Below are 20,935 nucleotides of genomic sequence, written 5' to 3'. Positions count from 1 at the left end.
TAAATGGGAATTTGGAATGAATCGATCTCGGACTCGGAATCGCCGGGAATTCTTTAATGGGGGAGGGGACGGGGGGGGACAAAATCCCGAAAATCCCAAAATTCCCAAAAATCCCAAAAATTCCAAAAATCCCAAAAGGGACCCAAAGGGACCCCGGGGTGTCCCAAGGGTGTCCCAGGACCCTCCAGGCCACCCCAGGACTCTTCAGGGTGTCCCAAAGCCACCCATGGGTGTCCCATGGGTGTCCCAGGATGTCCCAAAGATGTCCCAAAGCCACCCCAGATTGTGCCCTGGATGTCCCAAAGCCACCACAGGTTGTCCCCTCCAGGGTGTCCCAAAGCCACCCATGGGTGTCCCAAGGCCACCTGAGATCTCCCAGGATCCTTTAGGATGTCCCAGAGCCACCCCAGGGTGTCCCATGGGTGTCCCACAGGTGTCCCAAAGCCACCCATGGGTGTCCCACAGGGTGTCCCCTCCAGGTTGTCCCCTCCAGGGTGTCCCATGGATGTCCCAGAGCCACCCCACGGTGTCCCAGAGCCACCCATGGGTGTCCCCAGGATGTCCCAGGACCCTCCAGGCCACCCCAGGACCCTTTCAGGTGTCCCATAGATGTCCCAAAGCCACCCCAGGACTCTTCAGGATGTCCCAAAGCCACCCACGGGTGTCCCCTCCAGGTTGTCCCCAAGCCACTCATGGGTGTCCCATGGGTGTCCCAGGGATGTCCCAAAGCCACCCATGGGTGTCCCAGGAGCTCTCAAGGTGTCCCAAGGATGTCCCAAAGCCACCCCAGGGTGTCCCATGGGTGCCCCAGAGTCACCGAGGTTGTCACTTCAAGGTGCCCCATGGATGTCCCAAAGCCACCCATGGGTGTCCCATAAATGTCCCACGGATGTCCCACAGGTGTCCCAAAGCCACCCACGGGTGTCCCCTCCAGGCTGTCCCAAAGCCACTCCTGGATGTCCCATGGGTGTCCCCTCCAGGGTGTCCCAGAGCCACCCCAGGGTGTCCCAAAGCCACCCCTGGATGTCCCATGGATGTCCCAAAGCCACCCCAGGACTCTTCAGAGCCACCCCTGGGTGTCCCAGGAGCTCTCAGGGTGTCCCATGGGTGTCCCAGGGTGTCCCACAGGTGTCCCAAAGCCACCCATGGGTGTCCCAGGAGCTCTCAGGGTGTCCCATGGGTGTCCCAAAGCCACCCCAGGGTGTCCCATGGGTGCCCCAGAGCCACCCGAGGTTGTCACTTCAAGGTGTCCCATGGATGTCCCAAGGCCACCCCAGGGTGTCCCCAAGCCACCCATGGGTGTCCCAAGGATGTCCCAGGACCCTCCAGGCTGTCCCAGGACTCTTCAGAGTGTCCCAGAGCCACCCCAGGGTGTCCCATGGGTGTCCCAGAGCCACCAGGAGCCCTCAGGACACCCCAAGCTCCTCCAGGCCACCCCTGGGTGTCCCAAAGATGTCCCAAAGCCACCCCAGAATGTCCCACTGGTGCCCCAGAGCCACCCCAGGGTGTCACCTCCAGGTTGTCCCCTCCTGGGTGTCCCATGAATGTCCCAGAGCTACCCCAGGACTCTTCAGGATGTCCCAAAGCCACCCCTGGGTGTCCCATGGATGTCCCAAAGCCACCCCAGGGTGTCCCAGGAGCTCCCAGGGTGTCCCAGGGATGTCCCAAAGCCACCTCTGAACCCCAAAGAACCACTGAGGACACCCCGAGCCCCTCCAGGCCACCCCTGGGTGTCCCATAAATGTCCCAAGGTGTCCCCTGGATGTCCCAAAGCCACCCCAGGGTGTCCCCTCTAGGATGTCCCAAAGCCACCCCAGGTTGTCTCCTTCAGGATGTCCCAAAGCCACCCAAGGATGTCCTAGAGATGTCCCAAGGCCACCCAACGATGTCTCAGAGATGTCCCAAAGCCACCTAAGGATGTCCCAAAGCCACCAGGACCCTCCAGCTCCCCCCATCACTCCAGGCTCCTCCATCCCCCTCCCCCACCTCCTCCCCAGGATTGTCCCAGGTCCTCCCCAGGTTGTCCCTGGAGAAGAGGAAAAATCTGTGGTGGCCACATCTCAGAGGGGTTTGGAGAAGACAATGGAGCGGTGACCAAGGGGATCCAGACGTGGTTCTGGAGTCTCCAGGGGTTGGGGGACAAGGGGACACCAGAACCGTTTTGCTGGGGGGAGGGGAAGGGGAGAAATTTTTGGTGGCCACATCTCAGGGGGGTTTGAGGAGAACCATGGGGACACTCTGGAACAGCTCCTGATGTCATTGTGGGGTCTCTGGGGGGTGAGGAACCCATGGAGACCTCAAAAGTTCTTCTGGGGTGAGGGGAAGGGTGGGAATTTGTGGTGGCCACATCTCAGGGGGGTTTGTGGAGAACAATGGGGACACTCTAGAAGGGATCCAGATGCAGTTATGGGGTCTCTGGGGTGTGAGGAACCCACGGAGACCCCAAAACTTCTCCCAGCATTGTCCCTTAGGTTCTCCCCAGGTTCTCCCAGGTTGTCCCCAGGTTCTCAGATGCAGTTATGGAGTCTCTGGGGGGTGAGGAACCCACGGAGACCCCAAAACTTCTCCCAGCATTGTCTTGAGGTTCTCCCCAGGTTCTCCCAGGTTCTCCCAGGTTCTCCCAGGTCCTCCCAGGTTCTCAGATGCAGTTATGGAGTCTCTGGGGGGTCCCAAACCCATGGAGACCTCAAAAGTTCTTCTGGGCTGAGGGGAAGGGTGGGAATTTGTGGTGGCCACATCTCAGGGGGGTTTGTGGAGAACCATGGGGACACTCTGGAACAGCTCCTGATGTCATTATGGGGTCTCTGGGGGGTGAGGAACCCATGGACACCTCAAAAATTCTGGTGGGATGTCAAGGACACGGGAAATTTGTGGTGGCCACATCTCAGGGGGGTTTGGAAGAACCAATGTGGGACCTTCTGGAAGGAATCTTGACGTGGTTCTGGGGTCTCTGGGGGCTCACAAACCCACGGAGACCCCAAAACTTCTCCCAGCATTGTCCTGAGGTTCTCCCAGGTTCTCCCAGGTTGTCCCCAGGTTCTCCCAGGTTCTCCCAGGTTCTCAGATGCAGTTATGGAGTCTCTGGGGTGGGAGGAACCCATGGAGACCTCAAAAGCCCTGGTGGGATGTCAAGGACACGGGAAATTTGTGGTGGCCACATCTCAGGGGGGTTTGTGGAGAACCATGGGGACACTGTGGAACAGCTCCTGATGTCATTGTGGGGTCTCTGGGGGGTGACAAACCCACGGAGACCCCAAAACTTCTCCCAGCATTGTCCTGAGGTTCTCCCAGGTTGTCCCCAGGTTCTCCCAGGTTCTCCCAGGTTGTCCCCAGGTTCTCCCAGGTCCTCCCAGGCTCTCCCAGGTTCTCCCAGGTCCTCCCAGGTTCTCCCAGGCTCTCCCAGGTTCTCCCAGGTTCTCCCCAGGTTCTCCCAGGTTCTCCCAGGTCCTCCCAGGTTCTCAGGTGCAGTTATGGAGTCTCTGGGGTGTCACTAATTCATGGAGACCTCAAAAGTTCTTCTGGGCTGAGGAGAAGGGGAGGAATTTGTGGTGGCCACATCTCAGGGGGGTTTGTGGAGAACCATGGGGACACTCTAGAAGGGATCCAGATGCAGTTATGGAGTCTCTAAGGGGAGAGGAACCCATGGACACCTCAAAAATTCTGGTGGGATGTCAAGGACACGGGAAATTTGTGGTGGCCACATCTCAGGGGGGTTTGTGGAGAACAATGGGGACACTCTGGAAGGGATCCAGATGCAGTTATGGAGTCTCTGAGGGGTGAGGAACCCATGGAGACCCCAAAACTTCTCCCAGCATTGTCCTGAGGTTCTCCCAGGATTGTCCCCAGGTCTCCCAAGTTCTCCCAGGTTCTCAGATGCAGTTATGGAGTCTCTGGGGGGTCCCAAACCCATGGAGACCTAAAAAGTTCTTCTGGGCTGAGGGGAAGGGTGGGAATTTTTGGTGGCCATATCTCAAGGGGGTTTGTGGAGAACCATGGGGACACTCTGGGACAGCTCCTGATGTCATTATGGGGTCTCTGGGGGGTGACAAATCCATGGACACCTCAAAAGTTCTTCTGGGGTCAGGAGAAGGGTGAGAACTTGTGGTGGCCACATCTCAGAGGGGTTTGTGGAGAACCATGGGACACTCTAGAAGGGATGCAGGTGCAGTTATGGAGTCTCTGGGGGTGAGGAACCCACGGACACCTCAAAAGTTCTGGTGGGATGTCAAGGACACGGGAAATTTTTGGTGGCCACATCTCAGGGGGTTTGAAGAAGCCAATGCGGGACCTTCTAGAAGGAATCTTGACGTGATTCTGGGGTCTCTGGGGGCTCACAAACCCACGGAGACCCCAAAACTTCTCCCAGCATTGTCCTGAGGTTCTCCCAGGTTGTCCCCAGGTTGTCCCCAGGTTCTCCCAGGTCCTCCCAGGTCCTCCCAGGTTCTCCCAGGTTCTCAGATGCAGTTATGGAGTCTCTGGGGTGTGAGGAACCCATGGACACATCAAAAGCTTCTGTGGGATGTCAGGGAAGGGAGGAATGTGTGGTGGCCACATGTCAGGGGGTTTGTGGAGAACCATGGGGACACTGTGGAACAGCTCCCGACGTCATTATGGGGTCTCTGGGGGGTGAGGAACCCACGGACACCTCAAAAGCTTCTGTGGGATGTCAAGGACACGGGAAATTCGTGGTGGCCACATCTCAGGGGGGTTTGAGAAAAACCATGGGGACACTCTGGAAGGGATCCAGATGCAGTTATGGAGTCTCTGAGGGGTGAGGAACCCATGGAGACCCCAAAACTTCTCCCAGCATTGTCCCTTAGGTTCTCCCCAGGTTCTCCCAGGATTGTCCCCAGGTTGTCCCCAGGTTCTCCCAGGTTGTCCCCAGGTTCTCCCAGGTTCTCCCAGGTTCTCCCCAGGTTCTCCCAGGTTCTCAGATGCAGTTATGGAGTCTCTGGGGTGTCACTAATTCATGGAGACCTCAAAAGTTCTTCTGGGCTGAGGGGAAGGGTGGGAATTTTTGGTGGCCACATCTCAGGGGGGTTTGTGGAGAACCATGGGGAACCTCTGGAACAGCTCCCGATGTCATTGTGGGGTCTTTGGGGTGTGAGGAACCCATGGGCACCTCCAAACCTTCTGTGGGATGTCAGGGAAGGGAGGAATGTGTGGTGGCCACATCTCAGGGGGGTTTGGAGGACCCAATGCGGGACCTTCTGGAAGGAATCTTGACGTGGTTCTGGGGTCTCTGGGGGCTCACAAACCCATGGAGACCCCAAAACTTCTCCCAGCATTGTCCTGAGGTTCTCCCAGGTTCTCCCAGGTTCTCCCAGGATTGTCCCCAGGTTCTCCCAGGTTCTCAGATGCAGTTATGGAGTCTCTGGGGGTCCCAAACCCATGGAGACCTCAAAAGTTCTTCTGGGCTGAGGGGAAGGGTGGGAATTTTTGGTGGCCACATCTCAAGGGGGTTTGTGGAGAACCATGGGGACACTCTGGAAGGGATCCAGATGCAGTTATGGAGTCTCTGGGGGGTGAGGAACCCATGGGCACCTCCAAACCTTCTGTGGGATGTCAGGGAAGGGAGGAATTTGTGGTGGCCACATCTCAGGGGGGTTTGTGGAGAACCATGGGGACACTCTGGAACAGCTCCTGATGTCATTATGGGGTCTCTGGGGTGTGAGGAACCCATGGAGACCCCAAAACTTCTCCCAGCATTGTCCTGAGGTTCTCCCAGGTTCTCCCAGGTTCTCCCAGGCTCTCCCAGGTTCTCCCAGGTCCTCCCAGGCTCTCCCAGGATTGTCCTGAGGTCCTCCCAGGTTCTCCCAGGTTCTCCCAGGTTCTCCCAGGTCCTCCCAGGTTCTCCCAGGGTCCTCCCAGGCTCTCCCAGGCTCTCCCAGGTTGTCCCCAGGTCCTCCCAGGATTGTCCCCAGGTTCTCCCAGGATTGTCCCCAGGTTCTCCCCAGGTTCTCCCAGGTTCTCCCAGGTTGTCCCCAGGTCCTCCCAGGTTCTCCCAGGTTCTCCCAGGTTCTCCCCAGGTTCTCCCAGGTTCTCCCAGGTCCTCCCAGGTTCTCCCAGGTTCTCCCAGGTCCTCCCAGGTTCTCCCAGGCTCTCCCAGGTTCTCCCAGGTTCTCCCAGGTTCTCCCCAGGTTCTCCCAGGTCCTCCCAGGTTCTCCCAGGATTGTCCCCAGGTTGTCCCCAGGTTCTCCCAGGTTCTCCCAGGCTCTCCCAGGTTCTCCCCAGGTTCTCCCAGGTTGTCCCCAGGTCCTCCCAGGTTGTGCCCAGGATTGTCCCCAGGTTCTCCCAGGTCCTCCCAGGTTCTCCCAGAATTGTCCTGAGGTTCTCCCAGGTTCTCCCAGGTCCTCCCAGGTTCTCCCAGGTTCTCCCAGGTTCTCCCAGGTTCTCCCAGGTTCTCCCAGGATTGTCCCCAGGTTCTCCCAGGCTCTCCCAGGATTGTCCCCAGGTTCTCCCAGGATTCTCCCAGGTTCTCCCAGGACTGTCCCCAGGGCTCTCCCCAGGTCCTCCCAGGCTCTCCCAGGACTGTCCCCAGGACTGTCCCCAGGTTGTCCCCTCAGGGCGGCCGCGGCTGCGCCCCCGCGGGCCGGAAGAGGCGCCAGGTGCCGCGGCAGATGAGGCCGAACCAGTAGAGCTGGGGCGCGGCCAGGGCGGCGGCGGCGGCGTTGTAGCCGGGGGGCAGCGCCGCGGGCACGCGGGGCAGCGCCAGCCCCCGCTGGCGGCCGTAGCGCCAGTACAGGTACGGGAAGAGCAGCACGCGGCAGCCCAGGAAGGTCAGGAGCAGCGCCAGCGCGTTCAGCTTGTGCAGGAGCGTGTGCTGCCGACGGAACTGCGGGACGGACGGACAGATGGACAGATGGACAGCGTCAGGTGGGGTGAGGGCTGCGGGGCGGGGGGACAAACGGGCGCTGGAACGGTTCTTCTGGGTTGAAGGGAAGGGGAGAAATTTGTGGTGGAAACATCTCAGGGGGGTTTGAGGAGAACAACAAGGACACTGTAGATGGAATACAGGGGCAGTTATGGAGTCTCTGGGGGGTGAGGAACCCATGGAGACCTCAAAAGGTCTTCTGGTGTGAGGGAAAGGGGGGAATTTGTGGTGGAAACATCTCAGGAGGCTTCGAGGGGAAGCTCTGGAAGGGATCCAGATGCAGTTATGGAGTCTCTGGGGGGTCACAAATCCATGGAGACCTCAAAAGTTCTTCTGGGGTGAGGGGAAAGGGAAGAATTGGTGGTGGAAACATCTCAGGGGGGTTTGTGGAGAACAATGGGGACACTCTAGAAGGGATCCAGATGTAGTTATGGAGTCTCCAGGGGTTGGGGGACAAACGGGCGCTGGAATGGTTCTTCTAGGTTGAAGGGAAGGGGAGAAATTTGTGGTGGAAACATCTCAGGGGGGTTTGAGGAGAACAACAAGGACACTGTAGATGGAATCCAGGTGCAGTTATGGAGTCTCTGGGGGGTGAGGAGCCCATGGAGACCTCAAAAGTTCTTCTAGGGGGAGGGGAGGGGGGGAATTGGTGGTGGAAACATCTCAGGGGGGTTTGTGGAGAACAATGGGGACACTCTAGAAGGGATCCAGATGTAGTTATGGAGTCTCCAGGGGTTGGGGGACAAACGGACACTGGAATGGTTCTTCTAGGGGGAGGGGAAGGGGAAGAATTGGTGGTGGAAACATCTCAGGAGGGTTGGAAGAAGACAACGGAGGGGTGGGAAATGGGATCCCGATGTCATTATGGAGTCTCCAGGGGTTGGGGGACAAGGGGACACCAGAACGGTTCTTCTGGGGGGAGGGGAAGGGCGGGAATTGGTGGTGGAAACATCTCAGGGGGGTTTGAGAGGACGGTCTGGAAGGGATCCAGATGCAGTTATGGGGTCTCTGGGGTGGGAGGAACCCATGGAGACCCCAAAGGTTCTTCTGGGGTGTGGGGAAGGGCGGGAATTTGTGGTGGCCACATCTCAGGGGGGTTTTTGGAGAACAATGGGGACACTCTAGAACGGATCCAGATGCAGTTCTGGGGTCTCCAAGGGTTGGGGGACAAATGGACACTGGAACGGTTCTTCTAGGGGGAGGGGAAGGGGGGAAATTTGTGGTGGAAACATCTCAGGGGGGTTTGTGGAGAACAGATCCAGATGCAGTTATGGGGTCTCTGGGGGGTGAGGAACCCATGGAGACCTCAAAGGTTCTTCTGGGGGGAGGGGAAGGGTGGGAATTTGTGGTGGAAACATCTCAGGAGGGTTCGAGGGGACGCTGTAGAAGGGATCCAGATGCAGTTCTGGAGTCTCCAGGGGTTGGAGGACAAGGAGACACCAGAACGGTTCTTCTGGGTTGAAGGGAAGGGGAGAAATTTGTGGTGGCCACATCTCAGGGGGGTTTGGAGAAGAACTCTGGAAGAGATCCAGATGCAGTTATGGAGTCTCTGGGGGGTGAGGAACCCATGGAGACCTCAAAAGTTCTTCTGGGGGGAGGAGAAGGGTGGGAATTTGTGGTGGCCACATCTCAGGGGGGTTTGGAGAAGACCCCAAGGACACTTTGGGACCTTCTGGAGAGGCCCCGGTGGGAGCTGAGGAGCCCGGAGGGGTTCGGGGAGGATTTGGGACAATTTGGGGAGAAAATTTGGGGAATTTGGGGGGGAAATTTGGGATTTTTGGGGTTTTTAAAATGAAATTTTGGGGAATTTTTGGTGAAATTTTTGGGAATTTCTTTGGGAATTTTTAATGAAATTTTTTGGGATTTTTATGGGAATTTTTTTTGAAAAATTTGGAACTTCTGGGATTTTTAAAATGAAATTTTTGGGAATTCTTTTGAGATTTTTGGGGAATTTCTGAGAAATTTTGGGAGAATTTTTGGGATTTTTCTGGGAATTTTTTGGGAGAATTTTTTGAATTTTGGGGGAATTTTTGGAGATGATTTGGGAAAAATTTGGGATTTTTGGGGATTTTGAAATGAAATTTTGGGGATTTTTGTGGAATTTTTTGTGAAATTTTTGGGATTTTTTGGGGATTTTTGGGAAATTTCTGGGAAATTTTGGGAGAATTTTGGGGATTTTTGGATTTTGGGGCATTTTGGGATTTTTTGGGATTTTTTTGGGAATTTTTGGGGAAAAATTTGGGATTTTTGGGGATTTTTAAATGAAATTTTGGGGAATTTTTGGTGAAATTTTTGGGAATTTCTTTGGGAATTTTCAACGAAATTTTTTGGGATTTTTATGGGAATCTTTTTTTGAAAAATTTGGAATTTTTGGGATTTTTAAAATGAAATTTTGGGAATTTTTGGGGAATTTTTTTGTGAAATTTTTGGGAATTTTTTTGGGATTTTTGGGAAATTTCTGGTAAATTTTGGGAGAATTTTTGGGATTTTTCTGGGAATTTTTTTGGATTTTTTTGTGAATTTTTTGAATTTTGGGGGAATTTTTGGAGATGATTTGGGAAAAATTTGGGATCTTTGGGATTTTGGGGATTTTCAAAAAAAATTTGGGGAATTTCAAAAATTTCTTTGGGAATTTTGAATGAAATTTTTTGGGATTTTTTGGGAAAAATTTGGGATTTTTGAGGTTTTTTAAATGAAATTTTGGGGTATTTTTGGTGAAATTTTTGGGGATTTTTGGGAAATTTCTGGGAAATTTTGGGGAATTTTGGATTTTTGGATTTTGGGGCATTTTGGGATTTTTTGGGATTTTTATGGGAATTTTTAAGGGAAAAATTTGGGATTTTTGGGGTTTTTTTAATGAAATTTTGGGGAATTTTTGGTGAAATTTTTGGGAATTTCTTTGGGATTTTTGGGGATTTTTAAATGAAATTTTTTGGGATTTTTTAAAAATTTCTTTGGGAATTTTGGGTGAAACTTTTGGGGAATTTTGGGGAGAAAATTTGGGATTTTTGGGGATTTTTTGAAATGAAATTTTGGGGAATTTTTTAGGATTTTAAAAATTTTATTGGGGATTTTTTTGGGATTTTTTGGGAAATTTTGGAAGATTTTTCTGGAATTTTGGGGATTTTTTTTGGGGAACAATTTGGGATTTTTGGGGATTTTGAAATTTAATTTTGGGGAATTTTTTTTATTTCTTTGGGATTTTTTTGTGGATTTCTTGAGAATTTTGGGAATTTTTAAATGAAATTTTTGGGGATTTTTGGGGGGAATTTTTTGGGATTTTTTGGGAAATTTGGGAAGATTTTTCTGGAATTTTGGCGATTTTTTTGGGGGAACCAATTTGGAATTTTGGGGGATTTTTAAATAAAATTTTTGGGAAAATTTTGGGATTTTAAAATGAAATTTTGGGGATTTTTGTGGATTTTTTGGGAATTTCGGGGGAAAAATTTGGGATTTTTAAATGAAATTTTGGGGATTTTTTTGGGAATTTTGGGGGAATTTTTTGGGATTTTTAAATTAAAATTTTGGGAATTTTTGTGGATTTTTAAATAAAAATTTTGGGAATTTTTGTGGATTTTTAAATGAAATTTTGGGGATTTTTTTGGGAATTTTGGGGGAATTTTTTGGGATTTCATTTGATTTTTTGGGATTTTTTTTTTTTTTTTTTGATTCTGATGGGATTTTTTCATTTTTTGGCCATTTTTGGGCCGTTTTTAATGGGATTTTTTTGGGGTTTTTTGGATTTTTGTGGATTTGGGGACATTTGGGGACATTTGGGGACCTGACCAAGGTGGATTTTGGGGCGGATTTTGGGATTTTTATGGGTTTTTAATGGGATTTTTATGGGATTTTTTATGGGATTTTTATGGGTTTTTTAGGGGTTTTTTTATGGGATTTTCCCATTTTTTGGCCGTTTTTAATGGGATTTTTTTGGGGTTTTTTGGATTTTTGTGGATTTGGGGACACTTGGGGACATTTGGGGACCTTGCCCAGTGGATTTTGGGGGGATTTTGGGATTTTTAGGGTTTTTTATGGGATTTTTATGGGATTTTTATGGGATTTTTATGGGATTTTTATGGGATTTTTATGGGATTTTTATGGGATTTTTATGGGATTTTTAATGGGATTTTTAGGGTTTTTTATGGGATTTTCCCATTTTTTGGCCGTTTTTAATGGGATTTTTTTGGGGTTTTTTTGATTTTTGTGGATTTGGGGGCATTTGGGGACCTGGCCTGGATGGATTTTGGGATTTTTATGGGATTTTAATGGGATTTTTAGGGTTTTTAATGGGATTTTCCCATTTTTTGGCCGTTTTTAATGGGATTTTTTTGGGGTTTTTTGGATTTTTGTGGATTTGGGGACATTTGGGGACATTTGGGGACCTGACCAAGGTGGATTTTGGGGAGGATTTTGGGATTTTTGTGGGATTTTTATGGGATTTTTATGGGATTTTTATTGGGATTTTTAGGTTTTTTTATGGGATTTTCCCACTTTTGGGCCGTTTTTAATGGGATTTTTTCGGGTTTTTTTGCATTTGGGGACATTTTGGGGACATTTGGGGACCTGACCTGGGTGGATTTTGGGATTTTTATGGGATTTTAATGGGATTTTTATGGGATTTTGGGGGATTTTAATGGGATTTTAATGGGATTTTTATGGGATTTTCCCATTTTTTGGCCGTTTTTAATGGGATTTTTTCGGGGTTTTTTGCATTTGGGGACATTTGGGGACATTTGGGGACCTGACCAAGGTGGATTTTGGGATTTTAATGGGATTTTAATGGGATTTTTATGGGATTTTTTATGGGATTTTTATGGGATTTTCCCATTTTTTGGCCGTTTTTAATGGGATTTTTTCGGGGTTTTTTGCATTTGGGGACATTTGGGGACATTTGGGGACACTTGGGGACCTGATCAAGGTGGATTTTGGGATTTTTAGGGTTTTTAATGGGATTTTAATGGGATTTTTATGGGTTTTTAATGGGATTTTTATGGGTTTTTAATGGGATTTTTATGGGATTTTCCCATTTTTTGGCCGTTTTTAATGGGTTTTTTTCGGGTTTTTTTGCATTTGGGGACATTTGGGGACATTTTTGGGGCCACCTCACCAGGATGAGGACCTTGCCCAGGTGGATTTTGGGTGGATTTTTAGGGTTTTTAATGGGATTTTTATGGGATTTTCCCATATCTTGGCCGTTTTTAATGGGATTTTTTCGGGGTTTTTTGCATTTGGGGACATTTGGGGACACTTTGGGGACATTTTTGGGGCCACCTCACCAGGATGAGGACCTGGCCAAGGTGGATTTTGGGTTGGATTTTGGGTGGATTTTTAGGGATTTTAATGGGATTTTTATGGGATTTTCCCATTTTTTGGCCGTTTTTAATGGGATTTTTTCGGGGTTTTTTGCATTTGGGGACACTTTGGGGACACTTGGGGACACTTTGGGGACATTTTTGGGGCCACCTCACCAGGATGAGGACCTTGCCCAGGTGGATTTTTAGGGTTTTTTATGGGATTTTCCCATATCTTGGCCGTTTTTAATGGGATTTTTTCGGGGTTTTTTGCATTTGGGGACATTTGGGGACATTTTGGGGACATTTGGGGACACTTTGGGGCCACCTCACCAGGATGAGGACCTGACCTGGGTGGATTTTGGGGCGGATTTTGGGATTTTTTATGGGATTTTGATGGGATTTTCCCATTTTTTGGCCGTTTTTAATGGATTTTTTTGGGGTTTTTTGCATTTGGGGACATTTTGGGGACATTTGGGGACATTTTGGGGCCACCTCACCAGGATGAGGACCTTGCCCAGGCACACGAAGGGCGTGCTCAGCTCGGCCATGAGGAGACAGCCCAGGAAGAAATCGCCCTTGCCCTGGCGCCACAGCTGCGGGGCGGAAGTGACGTCACCGGAAAGGGCGTCGCCGGAAATGACGTCACCAAAATGGCCCCAGCCCCCCAGAGTGTCCCCAACCCCCCCAGAGTGTCACCAGCGCCCCCAGAGTGTCACCAAGGTGTCACCCAATGTCACCAAGGTGTCCCCAAACCCCCCAAAAGTGTCCCCAAATCCCCAAATGTCACCCACAGTCCCCGAGGTGTCCCCAACCCCTCAAAAGTGTCCCCAAAGGTCACCCGAGGTCCCCAAAATGTCCTCAGGTGTCCCAAGGTGTCCCCAAAGGTCACCCAGGGTCCCCAAAGTGTCCCCAAATGCCACCCAGTGTCACCAAGGTGTCCCCAACGCCCCAAAAATGTCCCCAAAGCCCCTCAGATGTCACCAAGGTGTCCCCAAAGTGTCCCCAAACCCCCCAAATGTCACCCACGGTCCCCAAAAATGTCCCCAAGGTGTCACCCGATGTCACCAAGGTGTCCCCAAAGTGTCCCCAACACCCCAAAAATGTCCCAAAAGTGTCCCCAAATGTCACCCAGGGTCCCCAAGGTGTCCCCAGGTGTCACCCACGGTCCCCAAAAATGTCCCCAACCCCTCAAAAGTGTCCCCAAACGTCACCCGATGTCCCCAAAGTGTCCCCAAAGTCTCAAATGTCACCCCAGATCCCAAAAAATGTCCCCAAAGTGTCACCCAGGGTCCCCAAGGTGTCCCCAGGTAACCCCAAAATTCCCATTTTCCACCCCAATTTCCCGGGAATTTTTGCTTCATCCCCTCCCAGCTGTGCCCAGGTGTGCCCAAAACCCCAAATTTTCACCGATTTTCTCCCAATTTTCACCAATTTCCCCTCAAATCTTCTCCCATTTTTTTCCCAATTTCCTCCCAATTTTCTCCAAAATTTTCTCCCAAATTTTCCTCCAATTTTCCCTGAATTTTCTCCCAATTTTCTTCAAATTTTCTTCCATTTTTCTCCCAATTTTCCCCAAATTCTCTCCCAAATTTCAACGATTTTCTCCCAATTTTTCTCCCAATTTTCTCCTAAATTTTCTCCCCATTTTTCACCAATTTTCTCAGAATTTCCCCCAATTTTCAACGATGGTCACAAATTTTTCCCCAACTTTCTCAGAATTTTCCCCCAAATTTTCTCCCCAAATTTTCTTCCAATTTTTTCCCAAATTTCAACAGTTTTCTCTCCATTTTCACCAAATTTTCTCTCCATTTTCACCGATTTTCTCCAAAATTTTCTCCCAATTTTCTCCCAATTTTCACCAATTTTCTTACAAATTTTCTCCGAAATTTCCCCACAATTTTCCCTGAATTTTCTCCCAATTTTCCCCCAATTTTCTCCCAAATTTTCTCCCAATTTTCTCCAATTTCCCCCCAATTTTCGCCCCTTTTTCCGTGCCCAGGTAACCCCAAATTCCCATTTTTCACCCCAAAATCCCCATTTTTCACCCAAATTTCACGGGGTTTTTTCCCTTTATCCCCTCCCAGCTGTGCCCAGGTGTGCCCAGGTGTGCCCAGCTGTGCCCAGGTCTATGCCAAATCCCCCCAGGTGTGCCCAGGTAACCCCAAATTTCCCATTTTTCACCCCAAAATCCCCATTTTTCACCCAAATTTCACCCAAATTTCACGGGGTTTTTTGCGCCCACCCATGCCCAGCTGTGCCCAGGTGTGCCCAGGTAACCCCAAATTTCCCATTTTCCACCCCAAATTCCCATTTTTTCACCCAAATTTCCCGGGGTTTTTTGCGTCCATCCCCTCCCAGCCGTGCCCGGGTGTGCCCAGGTGTGCCCAGGTAACCCCAAAATCCCCATTTTTCACCCAAATTTCACCCAAATTTCACGGGGTTTTTTGCCTTTATCCCCTCCCAGCCGTGCCCAGGTGTGCCCAGGTGTGCCCAGGTGTGCCCAGGTAACCCCAAATTCCCATTTTTCACCCCAAAATCCCCATTTTTCACCCCAAATCCCCATTTTTCACCCCAAAATCCCCATTTTTCACCCAAATTTCACGGGGTTTTTTCCCTTTATCCCCTCCCAGGTGTGCCCAGGTGTGCCCAGGTGTGCCCAGGTGTGCCCAGGTCTATGGCAAATCCCCCCAGGTGTGCCCAGGTAACCCCAAATCCCCATTTTTCACCCCAAAATTCCCATTTTTCACCCAAAATCCCCATTTTTCACCCAAATTTCACGGGGTTTTTTCCCTTTATCCCCTCCCAGGTGTGCCCAGGTGTGCCCAGGTGTGCCCAGGTGTGCCCCCCACGCACTCACGGTGGCCACGGGGAAGCAGACCAGCACCATGGCCAGGTGTGCCCAGGTAACCCCAAATCCCCATTTTTCACCCAAATATCCCCAAATTTCACCCAAATTTCACGGGGTTTTTTCCCTTTATCCCCTCCCAGCTGTGCCCAGCTGTGCCCAGCTGTGCCCAGGTCACCCCAAATTCCCCATTTTCCACCCCAAATCCCCATTTTCCACCCCAAATTCCCATTTTCCACCCCAAAATCCTCATTTTTCACCCAAATTTCACGGAGTTTTTTGCGCCCACCCATGCCCAGGTGTGCCCAGGTGTGCCCAGGTATCCCTAAAACCCCAATTTTCACTGATTTTCCCCCAACTTTCACCCATTTTCCCCTCCCAGCTGTGCCCAGGTGACCCCAAATTCCCATTTTCCACCCAAATTTCACGGGGTTTTTTGGATCTATCCCCTCCCACCCGTGCCCAGGTGTGCCCAGGTGTGCCCAGCCGTGCCCCCATGCACTCACGGTGGCCACGGGGAAGCAGACCAGCACCATGGCCAGGTGTGCCCAGGTAACCCCAAATCCCCATTTTACACCCCAAAATCCCCAAATTTCACCCAAATTTCACGGGGCTTTTTGCATCCATCCCTCCCACCCATGCCCAGCTGTGCCAGCTGTGCCCAGGTCTATGCCAAATCCCCCAGGTGTGCCCAGGTAGCCCCAAATCCCCATTTTCCACCCCAAATTCCCATTTTTCACCCCAAAATCCCCATTTTTCACCCAAATTTCACGGGGTTTTTTGGATTTATCCCCTCCCAGCCGTGCCCAGGTGTGCCCAGGTGTGCCCAGGTGTGCCCAGGTAACCCCAAATCCCCATTTTTCACCCCAAAATCCCCATTTTTCACCCAAATTTCACGGGGTTTTTTCCCTTTATCCCCTCCCACCCGTGCCCAGGTGTGCCCAGGTATCCCTAAAACCCCAATTTTCACTGATTTTCTCCCAATTTTCACCCATTTTCCCATCCCAGGTGTGCCCAGGTAACCCCAAATCCCCATTTTTCACCCAAATTTCACGGGGTTTTTTGCGCCCGCCCGTGCCCAGGTGTGCCCAGGTGTGCCCAGGTGTGCCCAGGTGTGCCCAGGTGTGCCCAGGTAACCCCAAATCCCCAATTTTCACCCCCAAATCCTCATTTTTAACCCAAATTTCAGGGTTTTTTTTTTGTTTATCCCCTCCCAGGTGTGCCCAGGTGTGCCCAGGTGTGCCCAGGTGTGCCCCCCACGCACTCACGGTGGCCACGGGGAAGCAGACCAGCACCATGGCCAGGTGTGCCCAGGTAACCCCAAATCCCCATTTTCCACCCCAAAATCCCCATTTTTCACCCAAATTTCCCGGGGTTTTTTTCCTTTATCCCCTCCCAGCCGTGCCCAGCTGTGCCAGCTGTGCCCAGGTGTGCCCAGGTAACCCCAAATTCCCATTTTTCACCCCAAAATCCCCATTTTTCACCCCAAAATCCCCATTTTTCACCCAAATTTCACGGGGTTTTTCCTTTATCCCCTCCCATCCATGCCCAGCTGTGCCCAGGTAACGCCAAATCCCCATTTTCCACCCCAAATCCCCATTTTTCATCCAAAAATCCTCATTTTTTCACCAAATCCCCATTTTCCACCCAAATTTCACGGGGTTTTTTGCGCCCAGGTGTGCCCAGGTGTGCCCAGGTGTGCCCAGGTGTGCCCAGGTGTGCCAGCCGTGCCCCACGCACTCACGGTGGCCACGGGGAAGCAGACCAGCACCATGGCCAGGTGGTGCAGCACCATGAGCAGCTCCTGGCGCAGGAAGGCGGCGGCGGCGCGGGGCGGGGCCGGGGCGCCGTGACCTTTGACCTGGGCGCGGCTCAGGTGGCACAGGTACATGGCATAGACGTCGTACACGAAATAGGGCACGGCGAAGGACGGGTACGCCCAGGCCAGCCAGTGCCTGGGGACAGGTGGGATGGGACAGGTGAGATGGGACAGGTGGGACACAAAAAATCCCAAAAAATTGCAAAAAACCCCAAAAAATCCCGAAAATTTTACCCCAAAATTGGCTGAATTGGCCCCAAAAATCAGCAAAATTTGCTTAAAAATTCCCTGAATTGGGCACAGGTGAGGGACAGGTGAGGGACAAAAGAACCCCAAAAATCCCGAAGATTTTACCCCAAAAATCAGCGAAATTCGCTGAAAAATTCCCTGAATTGGGCACAGTGAGGGACAGGTGAGGGACAAAAAACCACAAAAAATCACAAAAAATCCTGAAGGTTTTACCCCAAAATTCACTGAATTTGGCACAGTGAGGGACAGGTGAGACACCAAAAAATCCCAAAAAATCCCAAAGATTTTACCCCAAAATTCACTGAATTGGCCCCAAAAATCAGCGAAATTCACTTAAAAATTCCCTGAATCGGGAACGGTGAGGGACAGGTGGGACAGGACAGGTGAGGGACAAAAAACCCCAAAAAATCTCGAAGGTTTTACCCCAAAAATCAGCGAAATTCGCTTAAAAATTCCCTGAATTGGGCACAGTGAGGGACAGGTGAGACACAAAAAAACCCCCAAAAAATCGCAAAAAAATCCCGAAGATTTCACCCCAAAAATCAGCGAAATTCGCTGAAAAATTCCCTGAATTGATCACAGGTGAGACACAAAAAACCCCAAAAAATCCCAAAGATTTCACCCCAAAATTCGCTGAATTGGCCTTAAAAATTCACTTAAAAATTCACTGAATTGGTCACAGTGAGAGACACCAAAAACCCCAAAAAATTCTCTGAAAATCCTCAAAAAATCACCAAAAAATCCCCAAAATCCTGAGGATTTTACCCCAAAATTCCCTGAATTGGGCACAGTGAGGGACAGGTGAGACACAAAAAAACCCAAAAAATCGCAAAGAAATCCCGAAGATTTTACCCCAAGATTCGCTGAGTTGGCCCAAAAATCAGTGAAATTCACGAAAAAATTCACTGGATTGGTCACAGGTGAGGGACAGGTGAGGGACAAAAAACCCCAAAAAATTGCAAAAAATCCCGAAAATTTTACCCCAAAAATCAGCGAAATTCGCTTAAAAATTCCCTGAATTTGGCACAGTGAGGGACAGGGGGGTCAGTCCCAGGTGTGCCCAGGTGTGCCCATGTACCCCCAGGTGTGCCCAAATGTCACCCAATGTATCCCAGGTGTGTCCCCAGGTGTGCCCAGGTGTGCCCAGGTGTGCCCAAATGTCACCTAACGTGACCCAGGTGTGCCCAGGTATCTCTCAAGTGTCCCCAGGTGTGCCCAGGTGTGCTCTAAATGTGCCCAGGTGTGCCCAGGTGTGTCCCCAATACTCCCAGGTGTATCCCAGGTGTGCCCAGGTGTGCCCAGGTGTGCCCAAATGTCACCCAATGTAACCCAGGTGTGTCCCAGGTGTCCCCAGGTGTCCCCAGGTGTGTCCCTGTCCCCTCAGGTGTCCCAGCTGTCCCCAGGTGTGTCCCATGGATCTGGGTGTGTCCCAGGTGTGTCCCCAGGTGTCCCAGGTGTGTCCCCAGGTGTGTCCCCAGGTGTGTCCCCATGGATCTGGGTGTGTCCCAGGTGTGTCCCAGGTGTGTCCCCAGGTGTGTCCCCAGGTGTGTCCCCAGGTGTGTCCCCATGGATCTGGGTGTGTCCCAGGTGTGTCCCAGGTGTGTCCCCAGGTGTGTCCCCATGGATCTGGGTGTGTCCCCAATGTCCCCAGGTGTCCCAGGTGTCCCCAGGTGTCCCCAGGTGTCCCCAGGTGTGTCCCCAGGTGTGTCCCCATGGATCTGGGTGTCCCCAGATGTCCCAGGTGTGTCCCCAGGTGTGTCCCCAGGGATGTCCCCAGGTGTCCCAGGTGTCCCCAGGTGTCCCCAGGTGTCCCCAGGTGTGTCCCCAGGTGTGTCCCCATGGATCTGGGTGTGTCCCAGGTGTGTCCCTGTCCCCCCAGGTGTCCCCAATGTCCCCAGGTGTGTCTGAAAATGTCCCCAGGTGTCCCAGGTGTGTCCCCAATGTCCCCAGGTGTCCCCATGTGTGTCCCCAGGTGTCCCCCCAGGTGTGTCCCATGGATCTGAAGGTGTCCCCAGGTGTCCCAGGTGTGTCCCCAATGTCTCCAGGTGTGTCCCCATGGATCTGGCTGTGTCCCCAGGATCTGGGTGTGTCCCAGGTGTCCCACGTGTGTCCCAGGTGTCCCAGGTGTGTCAGGTGTGTCCCATGGATCTGGGTGTGTCCCAGGTGTATCCCTGTCCCCCCCCGGTGTCCCCAGGTGTCCCCAATGTCCCCAGGTGTGTCCCAGGTGTGTCCCATGGATCTGGGTGTGTCCCAGGTGTGTCCCCAATGTCCCCACGTGTCCCCAGGTGTCCCCATCTGTCCCCAGGTGTGTCTCCATGGATCTGGGTGTGTCCCCAGGTGTGTCCCTGTCCCCCCAGGTGTCCCCAGGTGTGTCCCCAGGTGTATCTGAAGTGTCCCCAGGTGTGTCCCCAGGTGTCCCCAGGTGTGTCCCCAGGTGTGTCCCCAGGTGTGTCCCAGCTGTCCCCAGGTGTATCCCAGGTGTCCCCAGGTGTCCCCAGGTGTGTCCCAGCTGTCCCCAGGTGTGTCCCAGGTGTGTCCCAGGTGTGTCCCCAGGGGTGTCCCAGGTGTGTCCCATGGATCTGGGTGTGTCCCCAGGTGTGTCCCAGGTGTGTCCCAGGTGTGTCCCAGGTGTGCCCCTGCCCCCCCAGGTGTGTCCCCAGGTGTGTCCCTGTCCCCCCCAGCTGTCCCCAGCTGTCCCAGGTGTCCCAGGTGTGTCCCAGGTGTGTCCCAGGTGTCCCCAGGTGTCCCCAGGTGTGTCCCCAATGTCCCCAGGTGTGTCCCCAGGTATATCTGAAGATGTCCCCAGGTGTCCCAGGTGTGTCCCATGGATCTGGGTGTGTCCCCAGGTGTCCCCAGCTGTCCCCAGGTGTGTCCCATGGATCTGGGTGTGTCCCCAGGTGTGTCCCTGTCCCCAGGTGTGTCCCAGGTGTGTCCCCAGGTGTCCCAGGTGTGTCCCATGGATCTGGGTGTGTCCCCAGGTGTCCCCAGGTGTGTCCCCAATGTCCCCTGGTGTCCCAGGTGTGTCTCATGGATCTGGGTGTGTCCCCAGGTGTGTCCCAGGTGTGTCCCCAATGTCCCCAGGTGTGTCCCAGATGTGTCCCAGGTGTCCCCAGGTGTGTCCCATGGATCTGGGTGTGTCCCAGGTGTGTCCCCAGGTGTGTCCCCAGCTGTCCCCAGGTGTGTCCCCAGGTGTCCCCAATGTCCCCAGGTGTGTCCCCAGGTGTGTCCCCAGGTGTGTCCCTCACCTGTCGTCGATGACGTTGCCCTGGCAGGAGCTGGCGATGATCAGCCCGGCCGTGGAGGCCATGACGGCCTGGACAGAGGAGACCAACCTGGGGACAGCGGTGACGTCACAGGGTGTGACATCACAGGTGTGACATCACAGTGACATCACAGGGTGACCCACAGGGTGTGACATCACAGCTGTGACATCACAGGGTGTGACACCACAGGGTGTGACATCACTGGTGTGACATCACAGGGTGCGACATCACAGGTGTGACATCACAGGGTGTGACATCACAGGGTGTGACATCACAGTGACATCACAGGGTGACCCACAGGGTGTGACATCACAGGGTGTGACATCACAGGGTGTGACACCACAGTGTGACATCACAGGGTGTGACATCACAGGGTGACATCACAGGGTGTGACATCACAGGGTGTGACATCACAGGGTGTGACATCACAGGGTGTGACATCACAGTGTGACATCACAGTGACATCACAGTGTGTGACATCACAGGTGTGACATCACAGGGTGTGACATCACAGGGTGACATCACAGGGTGTGACATCACACAGTGACATCACAGAGTGTGACACACAGGGTGTGACATCACAGGGTGTGT

General features: G+C 52.2%; 1 protein-coding gene and 1 long non-coding RNA gene across 2 annotated transcripts; both read right to left on the bottom strand.

The window, feature by feature from the left end:
- Window positions 1-2,704: 2,704 nt before the first annotated feature.
- On the bottom strand, window positions 2,705-3,357 carry LOC135441339 (uncharacterized). The gene is made up of 2 exons (XR_010438472.1): window positions 3,253-3,357; window positions 2,705-3,107 (listed from the first exon to the last, which is right to left on the bottom strand). It is a non-coding gene; the product is annotated as an uncharacterized LOC135441339 (long non-coding RNA).
- A 1,713-nt stretch (window positions 3,358-5,070) lies between these two features.
- Window positions 5,071-20,418, bottom strand: TLCD3B (TLC domain containing 3B). The gene is made up of 5 exons (XM_064700883.1): window positions 20,327-20,418; window positions 16,758-16,968; window positions 12,666-12,761; window positions 6,542-6,835; window positions 5,071-5,946 (listed from the first exon to the last, which is right to left on the bottom strand). Exons 1-4 carry the CDS (start codon window positions 20,386-20,388, stop codon window positions 6,563-6,565), a joined length of 642 nt encoding a protein of 213 aa, XP_064556953.1. The 5' UTR covers window positions 20,389-20,418; the 3' UTR covers window positions 5,071-5,946; window positions 6,542-6,562.
- Between the last annotated feature and the right edge of the window lie 517 nt (window positions 20,419-20,935).

The sequence above is a fragment of the Zonotrichia leucophrys genome, unplaced genomic scaffold (genome assembly GCF_028769735.1).
Source record: "Zonotrichia leucophrys gambelii isolate GWCS_2022_RI unplaced genomic scaffold, RI_Zleu_2.0 Scaffold_247_77025, whole genome shotgun sequence".
Taxonomy (NCBI): Eukaryota; Metazoa; Chordata; class Aves; order Passeriformes; family Passerellidae; genus Zonotrichia; species Zonotrichia leucophrys.
Note: the sequence above shows the minus strand (reverse complement) of the source record. Positions and strands in the feature narration are given on the sequence as shown.